Source organism: Atta cephalotes (genome assembly GCF_000143395.1).
Source record: "Atta cephalotes unplaced genomic scaffold scaffold00009, whole genome shotgun sequence".
Classification (NCBI taxonomy): Eukaryota; Metazoa; Arthropoda; class Insecta; order Hymenoptera; family Formicidae; genus Atta; species Atta cephalotes.
In genome coordinates, this window is record NW_012130073.1 from 3276478 (window position 1) to 3289242 (window position 12765).

General features: G+C 43.3%; 1 protein-coding gene across 1 annotated transcript in view; it reads right to left on the reverse strand.

Annotated features, from left to right (window-relative positions):
- The window catches only part of LOC105627514 (Krueppel homolog 1), a 79302-nt gene that overhangs the window by 41672 nt on the left and 24865 nt on the right, over nucleotides 1-12765 (reverse strand). Inside the window, exon 3 of the mRNA XM_012208794.1 lies at nucleotides 1320-1644. Coding sequence (XP_012064184.1) covers nucleotides 1320-1644 — 325 coding nt within the window. The remainder of the gene's footprint in view (nucleotides 1-1319; nucleotides 1645-12765) is intronic.

A 12765-nucleotide genomic window follows, 5' to 3' on the forward strand; every position in this document is an offset into this window, starting at 1 on the left:
GAGAGAGAGAGAGAGAGAGAGAGAGAGAGAGAATGTGAAGCAAGAAGACGGGAGATGGGCCAGCTAAAATCAATGCGAGTCTTTCTTTCGCTGCTATTTACAGTTAAGAAACGACAAGTTGGGCCGAAGTAGCGCGACGTGGAAATAAATAAAAAGATTAGTAACGCCAACATGGAAAATCAGGTTATACTGGATATTCTCGTCAAATTCGCAATTCGTCTATTTTTATAAACTGTTCGGTGTACGAAGGCTCGGTTCAAGCGAAGTCACGAGTATCCTACGATCTACATCGCACAAGACGATTCTCTTCCTGATTCGTCGAAGACGATTTGAGAGAACGATTCGTTACGCCGGCAAAGAAACGTTGAGGATCCGTTTACTTTGTCAATAAGCCTTTTCCCGGATCGATTGTTACTGAGGGTTTCGTATCTCTCGTTTGCTCCGCACGGATTCGGACAATTCGATTAAATAGCTCGAATACCCGAGGCGGGGCGTTTTTTCCTCGTTCTTTGTTTTTTTTCCATTGCCCCGCAAAAGCAAATCTTCGTTAAGGTCAGCGAGATTTTTCCAAGGGGCTAGTAGTCGTGCGCGCGGCGCTGACCGTTCGGCGTTCGCTTGCGAGTCTAATACCTTCCGAGTGACTACGCTCATCCCTTAATGAAATTCTTTCTACCCGGACGCGACCCATTGGATTGCCTTTGCAGCCAGATCAGGTTTTCTCATTATTGCAAATCCTTCATGCCTGATCCGGTCTGGTCGATGTTATTTTAGTCGCATGCTGCTTTCTACGCGGATGCATTGTTATCTAAATATCGGAAGCCTCGCGGGGCGCGAAAGAGCAGTACGCAGGGCGATAGGATGCGTTCGTTCGTTCGTTCGTTCGACCGTATCTATGAGAACATAGGAATATTTTACTTGCACGCATGTTGCATGCACAAAGCAATTTCGCACCGGCGCGCATTGAAGTTAGTCACAATCGGGACGCATGATTGCCCGTACAGACAATAACTGCATATTAATTTATTGATTATTGGCTATAGCCCGGACGATATAGTATTCATAGAATTTACTATAACAGCAATATATATTCGTGCACTAATTTATTGACCAATAACTCGGCGTGAGTTCTATAACGACGACGAGCCCTGGGCAGCGGTGTGGTGGGGTACCAGAGCTTAACGCATATTATTCTGCATTAATTTACGGGCGGTGCCGATTACGCGGCGGTCAACTTTAATCGGGCGTAATCGAGGAAAAAAGCTCACGCGCCGACCCGATGTTGTTAACAACAACAACAAATGAACAAGGGAGCCACTCACCCGTATGCAGTCGTGTATGCTGTTGCACGTGGCTGAGCTGCTTGAACCTGCGGTCGCAGTAGCTGCATTTGTACGGCTTCTCGCCGGTATGGACCCTGATGTGTTGCACGAGTTGGTGATTGCTGGAGAACGACTTGAGGCACTGCTGGCACTGGTGCGGCTTAACTTCGTTGCTGGTGATCATACCGCCTGGTCCGACGCCGACGCCGACACCGACACCCAGACCGGCCAAACCACCGGCGACGCCGCCGCCGGGCCTCGCCGTCAGTGCACCCGCGCCCAGCTCCCTCGCGTGCATCTGCATCGCGCTCTTGTGCATGAAGATCTGCGAGAAGAACTGCCGGGGTTAGTTGGTACGCTGTACTTTTCACCGAGCAACGGAGGATGGCAGATCGACCCTGACCGCCGCACATTTCGTAGTCGATCGCCATCGTTTTCGCATTGCCGAAACTGAAGAGATTACTTCGTCTTCTCGGATATTGATTGTTTTGTAAAAGATTTGAATATTTAAAAACTTTTAAAAATATTTATTATATTGAAAAGTAAACGAGAGGCGAGGAAATCTCATAATAAATATAAAGAATATTATATTGTAAAAAACCAATTTTTATTAACATAGAAGAATCGTTTAAATGACAATAAGTTCAATGAAATAATACACTGTTAAATCTATAGTGTCAAATTTAATCTAATTTTAGTTGCCATTGCTTCTATATATTGTTATTTTCAATATATTGTTATTTTTTAAAACAATGGATAAATTTGACACTCTGTAGTGTTAATTTGACACTGTATGTATAGTGTCAAATTTATCCATTGTTTTAGTAAAAAAATAACGATTTATTGAGTAGAAGCAATGGTGATTTAAATTAGATTAAATTTGAATCTATAAATTAAACAGTGTATATTTAATACCATAAATAAAAACAGTAGGGAAGAAACACATACATACTTTTGCAATTCTTGTTAACAGTAAAAATGTTCTAAGATATTATATTCTTTTTCACAGTTTCGGCACAAATTTCATAACACGTGCGGTTCAATTGATCCTCGTATCTCTTTGTTTGGTAATTTTTATATATATATATATATTAAGGCGAAATTATAACACTTATAAATCGAGGAGACGTGCGAAATTGTATTATGGTGTTATATATCGTCTAATCTGAGTTGTAGTGGTAGTTGAACTTGGCGATTAGAAGTTACCAAGGTCGTGGTACTGCAAGGCCGAGAGCCAACGTTTATAATCGCGGAACGAAGGTGCGGTGCAACTTGACCTACTGACCGATACTATAAGCTCCAATTCTGAAACCAGCGTGAGAACTTGGAACTCGATGAAATTTGTAACCTAGCTCCTTCTCAGCCTGATTTAGATTTATCGTTATAGCGCGCACGCATATGTTTTACATGAATGCAACATGATTGAACATGTAATTTTACGATCTCTGCAATATATTTAGTACATCTGTAGTACATTTACATTCAATCTATTACGTGTTTTTAAACATTCTGTCAATTGTAGATGATTATTTCGTTGTTTGGTGCTTACGATTTATTATCCGCTTCATCGATTTCGACAACGAGAATCTCGAGAAAAGAATTCAAAATATCGCGTTCGCAAATATGGAGAATCGCACGACGGTACATACGAGAGCAGTTCAATCACTACTCCGATTCTTCCTGAGCGTGGTGAGGAAGAACCGAAACTAATAGAACGGCAGATCGGGCTACATAGTCGGCGCAGGAACGTTCAATTTCGGGTTCTCCTCATTCGGGAAACAGGTGTTGCGCCAGTCGCGGGTGTGGGTGTAGGTGAACGAACGAAAGGGTTAACGTTAAGACCGTACAGTCCGCAGCAAGAGTGGTCGGGCGAGTAGAATTCGTTTAGGCATGAGGTAGTGGAAGGGCCGAAAACTTGGTGGAATTAAAGAGGGTAGCGAGGAGAGAGAAAGGCAAAGAGATGGACGGATGGACTCGCGAAGACGGCAGAGGATTTTATTAAAATATGTTAAAACTGTAATTAAAATCGAAAAATCTCGTGAGAAGTTTTAAGAATCTTAGGTCACCCCTTTCGCGACGAGAAGAGAGCGCCAGGTTTCATGAGAGCGAGAGGGGAAGAGACGGCCGGGCAGGACGAAGAGAGAATTGAAATTGTCACCGGGGGTTCTCAAGTTTCCGCGAGTTCAATCCTTTCCCCTCGTTCGCCGTTCGACATGACTGTGGATACTTGACGGGGTGACGACAAGAAATCTCAGCGCTCGCTGGGCATCCCTGGACTCTTTAATCCCCGTGGGAGAGGGAGAGGCTGCCCGACGCGATTTTATTCCGCGCTTTTTTCCTCGCCTTTTTCTACCTTCGCCCGGACACAGTCGGCCGGCTGTTGTTCGTCACCGATTTGAATGAAATTGCTCCTGTTTTGTGGTTCACTCAAGGGGGGGTAAATGTTGTGAACGCCGAGGCTCCGTTTAATCGATGTACGAACGGTATGCTGATACGAGTATTGGGACGCGTTTGCATCGATTTTATAGTATAGGTAGAGAAGTATTAAAAAATTATTGACTGAAATAATACATTGAATATATTAACAGAAATAATTGAATATATAGTAAAGATAATGTACGTATTAATATCTATTTTAATTTATATGAAGAAAAGTAATGTTAAAAACATAAATTAAAAATAATATATTAAATAAAAAATAATAAATTAAAAATAATATATATTAGAGATAAATACATTAATATAATTTCTTTAATTTATGTAAAAATAGAGTTGCATCTATTATTCGAGTATATATTTTTGTATATGTAGATTGTGTAATCTCAATCAACTTGTTCGATATTTTTAAGGTGTAATTTGCTTGCTAACACGAGTTTTCCCTTTCGAATTCCTTGCCCCTCGTAAACGGACTTTCACGATGATTAACCGGGAGCCGGGAGTGACAGAAGGGTTCGTGAAAAAATGGTTTGATGCTGAAGCAAAGTCGCGTCGCGAATTTTTAACGACTGTCTCAAGTGTCCCGTCGAGATTTTTCTTTAAACATCGAATATAAGACATTTCGCCCATCAAACGACTCTTTACCTTTGTGTTTATGAGATTTTAGAAATTCGAAATTTTTAAATATTTTTATGATTAAATAATTTTAATTCTGATTTGATTTACACTTAGTTTAACGTCGAGAGAGATATAATGATTATTGTTTTTTAACGAATCAAGGACTGCTGTTCACGAAAACACTTTAAGCAGAAGTCGTTTAAATCCGGCGAATTTTGGATCATTACTCTCATAAGCTGATCGCACGAACTGTCAATCTGTTATTGAGAAGTATAGAAAGATTTGTGAGATTTGTCAATAATAGAAACAAACTTAGAGAATACAAACAAAGCTGCGATCCTGCAAGACTCGATTACTGCTGTTGTAAGAATACTTTGTATATAGACAATTATCATGTTTTTTCACATACTAACGTTTAGATTGCGTAATGACTCATAGGAATAAAACGTATACATTGTGAATGTTTAGACGATTTTTTAATTTCAAATGCATTATTATAAATTAAATTATAAAATGCTATAGAAACGGTTCTACTATTTTTTGATTCTCGAAAGTAATGAGACAATCATAAGATTTCGACACAGACATCGATACAGTACGAACAATATCGACTATTATTCTCGGTGGGAATTTTTCGTCAGAGTTCGGCGAAGATGCCGCGCCTTTCTTAAATTTTAAAACTACGCGATCATTAATCAAATTTTTATCTCCTGGCAGACGGAAAATTGCGTCCCGACGCCCGACCATACTGGCGGTTTGAATCTTTTTTTCTGATTTATTACCGTCGCCAACCGCGGGAAAAAAAGAGAAAGAGAGAAAGAAAGAAGTCGCGGTTGCGTCAGGGCCCGCAAAGAGAAATGGAAAGAGGAAGAAGAAAACGGAAAGAAGAGAGTTGGCCCGCAGGCCGCCGACTTAATGTCCTTAATAATGGAAAAATATATCAAATGACACCCACTGTATTTCCTTAGGAGCATCTCGTTCCGATTCTACTCCTCCCGCCCTACTTCTCCGCTTTTACTCTTTGCGATATTCATATTTTTGCGTCTGTCTCCCTCATCCACCATTTTTTATTAACTCTCGGATTACTTATTAAATCCTATCCGCGTTCTTTCCCTAATGCAGCGAAATCTGACAAAGAAAGATCGTGACTATTTTCAATCTACGTGATTTATTAACGCGTGATAAGAGACTGTTTCGAATCTTATTTCGTATCTGTTTTATTTTGACAAGTCATCTTTGACATAGTTGCGCCAAGGTGACTCGCCGCGGGATTCTCGCATGAAAAATGCACGACCTCGTTTTTCTGTTATTCGAATCGCGACGGATGGGTTTGTACCTCACGCCGGCAGGTCTCCTTCTGATGCTGATGCTCGAAGGGATCGTTAACATTTCAGGAGGAGAGCCGGCGTGCAACCCTTTCTTTTTTTTCTTCTTTCTCTCTTCCCTTTTATCATGAGTTACGTTCGTGAGTAACGTCGGGCCACTCGAAATGGGCTACTTTATACACTTGGAATACAAAGCGAAGGTCTCACCTGCTGACCATATGCCTTCTCTCCACGCGTGTATACACGTACATGCACACGCACACGCAATGCCCTGCGTCCACCCACGCACGCTGGCCGTGCAGCAGCGGCTCACATATGGTATGTCGTTGTTCATATACGCACGTAGGTATATGTGTGTGGATAGTATGCACATACGTGAGTGCATACGTGTACGGAGACAACGTCCAATCTAACCTAGCATGACCTGACTCATTCGCGAACCTACCCACCTATCTATCTAAACTACCGCCGCGGATAGTATGTACACTGTTGTAATATAAAGGAAAAGGGGAAGTACCACCCTCCCTCTTGCCAACTCCCTGTAATTGTCAGCTTTAATCCGCTTGAATCGTTGCACGTTGATCCTCCGCGAGGTATGTTGTCCGTTTCCGGTCGGCACGGACAATCGTTCGCCGATCAGCTGCTTAAAAAGGAAAGAAAGACCTGGCGATTTGATTTCCGCGGAACCGATTTCTGCGGTCTGTCCTGTCTCGGTATCTCCCTACTTCTTGCATCTGTCTAATTTTAGAGTCGAATATAGAGAGATCCTTCAATCTTTACTCATATACCTATTATATTTCATTGAAACTATAGTTTTTTATCTAGATGCAATACATGAATCGTTTAATCGATGGATAATTAACATTGTCTATTATTCGATTAATTTTACGATAATTTCTATACAATGTTACAATTAAACTTAGTAAAAGTCATGAATATGAGATTTTACAATATTTTATTTTAAAAAAGTAGAGAAAAAATATTTTGGTTTTGATAAATGTATTGATTCAATATTTCAGACAAAAAAAAAAGAAATAAAATTTTGATACTACGAGCACCAAGGTGTGTCTCTTTTTCCTTCTGCATACGGTAGGCAAAATCGGGCTTCCTGTTTCGTCGGCGGATAGGATCAAATAACACGACGCGGCACGTCGAAATTAAGGATGCCGAAAGGTAGTCGTTATCCTGCGGCTGTGGGTGCTGATGAAGAAAAAAAAAGAAAAAAAAGAAATGGTCAGACCGCGAGATCGCGCGATAGTAGGCTATCGATCGTATTAATGTGCGTCGGCGGATAGTCGACGAAATCCAATGTCAAGAGTGCAGGATCGCGCCAGGCGAATATCGGCGATCGAGCGAAAGTCTATCAATGATCGGCTGGCCTTGCGGTCTTGTTGCTCTCGACGTTGTAACGCTATATTCGGTTCGTATAACTCGATGATATAACAGGTACACAGGGTCGTCATTTCCATCTGGGAAACTAATCGAGGACAACGGCGCGACGGCAAGAGTGACGTTTATTTTTGTGAGTGGGAAAAAACAATTTCAATTCAAAAGTTTTCCGACGCGAGCTGTGCCAACTTCCATGAGAGTGATCAAATATGCAACGGTCATTTTTAGCGCCATTTCTCGAAAATGTTAATTATTAATAAGCATTTTCGGCCGTTTCTGTCACGTCGATATTTTCGGAAATATCTGAACGCTCGTCATGTGCCACTGATTTTAGCGTGACATGTGACACCTTAAAGGCGAGAGATCTGAACGATCGAAGATTGTACAGCAATGACTAGATACGAAACAGGTTTGCGTTTCGATCGCACGACGATTGTCTAGCGAACACCCTCCGTTTAACGGCGAGTAAAGACACTCATGCGGGTATAACCATAATTCGAATCACGTAGATAATTTAATAAGCGGTCATCAGGTAGCAATCTCCACTTAGTGATTAATCATCGGATTAACGAGTAAAGTACATCTAGGGATGGTTATACATATGTATACTACGAACATAAACTACTTATCGTGTAAGTCTTCCCCTTCAAATAAATTCTTCCTCTTTCAATTCATGAACAAGATTGATTTCAATTGGTTTATCCGCGATTTTCTTTTTTATCCTGATATTATTTTTCAATATTTCTGTTTTCATTATTTCTGTTAGTATTGTATTATTATTATTATCATTAATTATTAATGCGAAAAAAAAATCTGTAAAAGATATCAAACAGAAATTTAAGAAGCACGTTTTAGTTCTAATGATTAGATAGATTAGAGATTCAGACATTTTCAGGCTTTATATTCGTTACATTCATTATAGAGTCGTGTGTCTATAACTATTCAGTACGCGTGACAAACACGCCCTCGGGGATAAACTCTCTTTTAGCGCCACGTGGTCACCGTTCTCTCCTAGCGTGAATTTTCGATCCTCAGCCTCAAACTAGCCGTGGAATATATCCATCAATAATTACCTGAGGCGGCAAGTGGTGATGAGGATGCTGATACGTTGGTGGTACGTACGGCGGGTGGCTTGGCGGATGGTTGTGGGGGTGAGGTCGGGGGTGGTTTTGATGCTGGGCTTGCGGTGGGAGCGGTTGGGGCGCGGGGGGCGGTGTCCAAGGCCCGTGGTTCGGCCCGTGGCTTTCATTGGTGCCATACATCTTCAGGGAAGAATCTCGAGCACGCAACCTGAAGAGTCCCACCCGCCCCGATCCATGCGCGACAACACGAAAGGCCCCGGCACTGCCAGCATGATCGCGAGCGCTCGCGCACCCTTCGATCACTCGATATGGAATTTAAAGTCACGTCCCGAACTGTTCCAGCATACGAGAGAATGTCACTTTGTGTGTAGACACGAAGGTATCATCGCCACTTGTAACACGTGACTTTGAAGTTCATGTCGCGATGAAGGAAACATATACGAATTCACCCGCGGATCGCTATTGTTGTAAAGTTCACAGAGAATAGCTTTCTAGAGGGTGATATACGACTAGAATGGACCTCGGTCCAGCCGATGACCGTAGTAGAATCTACGGCGTTTGGTCCCTGACTAGCTGAACACAGACTTTTGATCATTACGCGAGAGTAATATTTGCCCTCCGCGTACGTGGTGCATGCGGACTGGCTCTTCGATCGCCATTGTTCCGATCAATCTCATCCACCGATCTTTTTCCCAAACGGCGACTCTTCATTGTGCGCGTTTCACGTCTCAACGTGGGGCGAGGCCTCTCCGATTCTCGACAGGGCCTTACGTAATCGAGTATGGGGAAATCGCCGCGTGAGGGAATGATAGCGGCTGCCTTCGCATGCGTTTATGGAACCCCATGGTTTCTTTCTCTTTGTTTTATAACAGGGCATGTGAAAGATATCGTTTGTCGTTTGCCGCGATTACTTTCCCAATCGGCCAATTAATGCTCATACGTTCCATGAATGTTGTGCAAGCGGCAGACTGTTGTAAAGCCCGATGATCAGACCTCTTCATTAACTCTCGTTACGATTCCCTTTGATGAGGGACACGGCAACGATAGGCCCGTCGCGACACGCTCGTTGGCGAATGGACCTTACCCTGACCGACCCGGCGTTCGACCGATCATCCTTTGCGCAACGGTACCGCTGTGATCGTTGCGTAAGCACGTGCCACGGCCTTGCACTCGCGAACAAAGTCCTTGGCGCCGAAAGCTATCGTTGCGAGAGAGGAAGTGATCGAGAAGAGGATTTCTTCGTTAATTCTCTCTGCACTTTTATCTCATTTTTTTTCCTTTTTTCCTTAGAATTAACGAAAGCCTTTGTTTCTAATAATTTATCGAATCACGAATGTTTGCAATGAATCAAGCAGATTCTCTCGTCGTTTCTGTGATGTGTAACGTGAACAGTTGTTGCGAGTTTCTTCTGATTTCAACAATCTCGTCTCGAGTCAGCACGCGGTATCGTACTACTTTCGTTCACCACGCTCGTTGCGATCGGGTAACTGTGGGCGCGCGCGGCCGTGCGACGACGGCTGGACGGTCCGCGCGATCAGGATACCGGGGGCCGCGCGATGAGAGGTGTCCGACGACTTCCATGAGATGAACCACAACGTCCGTCAACTATCACTTTTTCCCACCCGGGAGGAGTTTTTTTATATACACCGGGGGTAGACTCTCGCGCGGGTAGACCGGATGCAGAAGCGCAGACGTAGCGCTGTACGCGAGCGTGTGGCGTCTCTCGCAAACTAAACCGGCCCAAAGGGGGGGACACGGCGATTTCTTGGTCTCCGTCCGCCGTCTGTACGTGCGTGCGCTAAACGGGGGACGGTTGAGAAAAAAAGCGGCGTCAGCGCGCGCGGTGGAAAGGCGCGCTGATAAGGCGGCCGTGGTGAACGAAAAATCCGCTGGCTACTCGAAGAGATATCGATTGAAATAACATGATATATTCCGGGGGAGGGGGAGGGGGGAGCATATCTGCCAATCGGTACGAACGACACAGCAGAAACGACCAATCGTGCCCGTACAGCTTCAGAGCGTACCGCTCTTTACGCGAGCTATCTCTCCTCTTTCACGCAACCCCCCTTTGCTAGCTGGCCCCCTGCTCTGCCCCCTGCCTGCCGTTGCGACTTCTAGTCATACGCGTCCTTCTCTTCGCCTCCTTGCCTCTCCTGGCCGTCTTGTCCTCGTGCCCGCTTCTACTCCACCGCCGCCGTTACTTCTCTTCCTCCACCCTCTGCTCGCTCGCGGGCGCACGACTAGAGAGAGGAGAATGAGAGAGAAAGGCGCGTACGTTCGCGCGCGCGATGGGCGAACGGTGAAGTGAGAGGAGGGGGGAGGGGGGGGGGGAGCGATCCGGCCGGTTCAGGAAGTGTGTGCGCTGATCGAGGTGTCATCCTCGACCCGATGGATTTTTCCACTCGTCGCCCATGCATTTTTCTTTGTGTCATCGCGAACGATAATGATCCTCCTCCGTTAAGCCATCCGTCCATCCCTCTTGTTCTGCCACCTCTCCCGCCTACGCGTCTCTCATCTCGCCAGGAACTCATACGTCGGATTCAGAGGGTGACGCATCATCATCCACGCTGCGATCGGTACGCGACGCGACGTAGGGATTAGGGGACGCGGAAATTACCGTCGAATGATGTGCAAGGGGATAATTCGAGTTGCGTCTTGCCACGGAAGCATCGACCTTTGCAAATTCGATGGGATGGTTTCGTGATGGAAGGGGAGGAGTGTGACACTCTCTCTCTCTCTCTCTCTCTCTCTCTCTCTCTCTCTCTCTCTCCTTCCTCCCCCTGCCACCCTCTTTTCCGCTCTTACATATATTATAATATTCCATTATATAGTAATATATATTAATACAGATATTGATTATCCGATTACAGCTAATTTCCGAGTGGAAAGTCCGATATTAAGCTTTAATTAATTGCGAATCGCGCCGAATAATTTTGGACTAATTTAAGGACTACATGCCACCAGCCTTTCGAGTTATCGGATAAGCTCCACGATAAAGTGAGCCATTCAATTTCTGGCACCTTACCAATCATTCCGCCGCTCGTACATGATGCATATATCTAATGAAATGTGCGGAGATAACGTACTGGTCGATATTGGGATAAAAATGCACGAGGATAGTGAAGAGCGCTCTCGATCAATTTCGCAAAACCACGTGAATCGTCTTCGTAATTTGTTAATAGAAGTTTCGACGGTTCTCTCATCCATCTTTATAAAATATAATTCTGTTACAAGAGTTATTCGTTATAAGTATAACGCTCGATTTTCCATTGTTATAAATTGTAGAATTCCACAGTTGAATTCAAATAGCACAAATTTCCTCTTGACTTAAACATTAAAGAATTTAATTAATTCAATGAATTATCATTAAATCCTATTAGTTATTTATACCTAACATTATGTATAATATTCAATAATCATATTTAGATGACAATTCACATTTGAGGTTCGATCGAACGGATTGAAAGTTCGATTTCCATTGGTTATCTCTCGCCGCGCGCTCGCCATGCTCTTCCCTGTCTTCGACGATTTATTTTGGGCGTGGAGTCGCGAAGGTTAACGGCGTAGAAAAGTGCGTGCTAAAAGCGCGTCCGCCTAGAGAAGGAGAGAGAAAAAAACAGGGCGGAGTCTGCGATGGAGACTCTTCGCCTATCCATCATGGCTGCTTTATCAGTGACGCGTCGCGATAAGACGCTCACCACACGTTCGCGCGTGTGCATGTTCGTGAGAATTCTCAATGGGGCCGGAAGAAGAGAACACGTGACATGGCCGTGTCTTTTTCTCCGGTTCTCTGATCTTTTTTTTTCTCTTCTTTCGAGAGATGGACGCGAGAGGGATTGCAAAAGTCCCGAAAGTTGTTCCTGAGCCGAAACTTTCAATCGGATTATCCACATCGGTGAGATCTCCGTTCTCTGCTGGATGAAGGTCGACTTAACGTAACGGATAAAAAAAATTTGATAAAAGCCGACTATCTACGTGAATATTAAAAAAAATCGGAATATCATGAGACGAGCGTGTTATACTTTAAATATATCTTGCTAACATATGTTTGGACATTTTGTGAAAATATTCTTTCGTTATATTATATTTATTTCCAATTCATATTTCGGTTCTGTTTCAAAATTTCAGTTTGCACTGCATTATTCAAGTTTACTTCGTCATTATCTTTCAATATTTTATTTCTTGATAAATATTAAAAAATATTATAGATCTGCGTATAAATTTTGAATCACGCATTTTTTAACATATCTATATTTAACATATCTATATTTTTTTATTCGTTTGTGTGTATGCGAAAGTAGTAGCTATTTTCTAATCAGAATATTAATGATCAACAACGTAAATATAATATAATGATAAAGTTATTAAATGGCACTGCGATGGAGAAAAACAGTACACGAAAAACAACACACACACACATGCGCGCGCGCGCGCGCGAAACGCAGAGAGAGAGAGAGAGAGAGAGAGAGAGAGAGAGAGAGAGAGAGAGAGAGAGAGAAGAGACGACGACAGTAGTAGTAGTCGCGACGACGAGTAGTGGTCGGTAGTAGTAGTAAGTAAGTAAGTAACTAATAGTAGTAAGTAAGTAAGTACGTA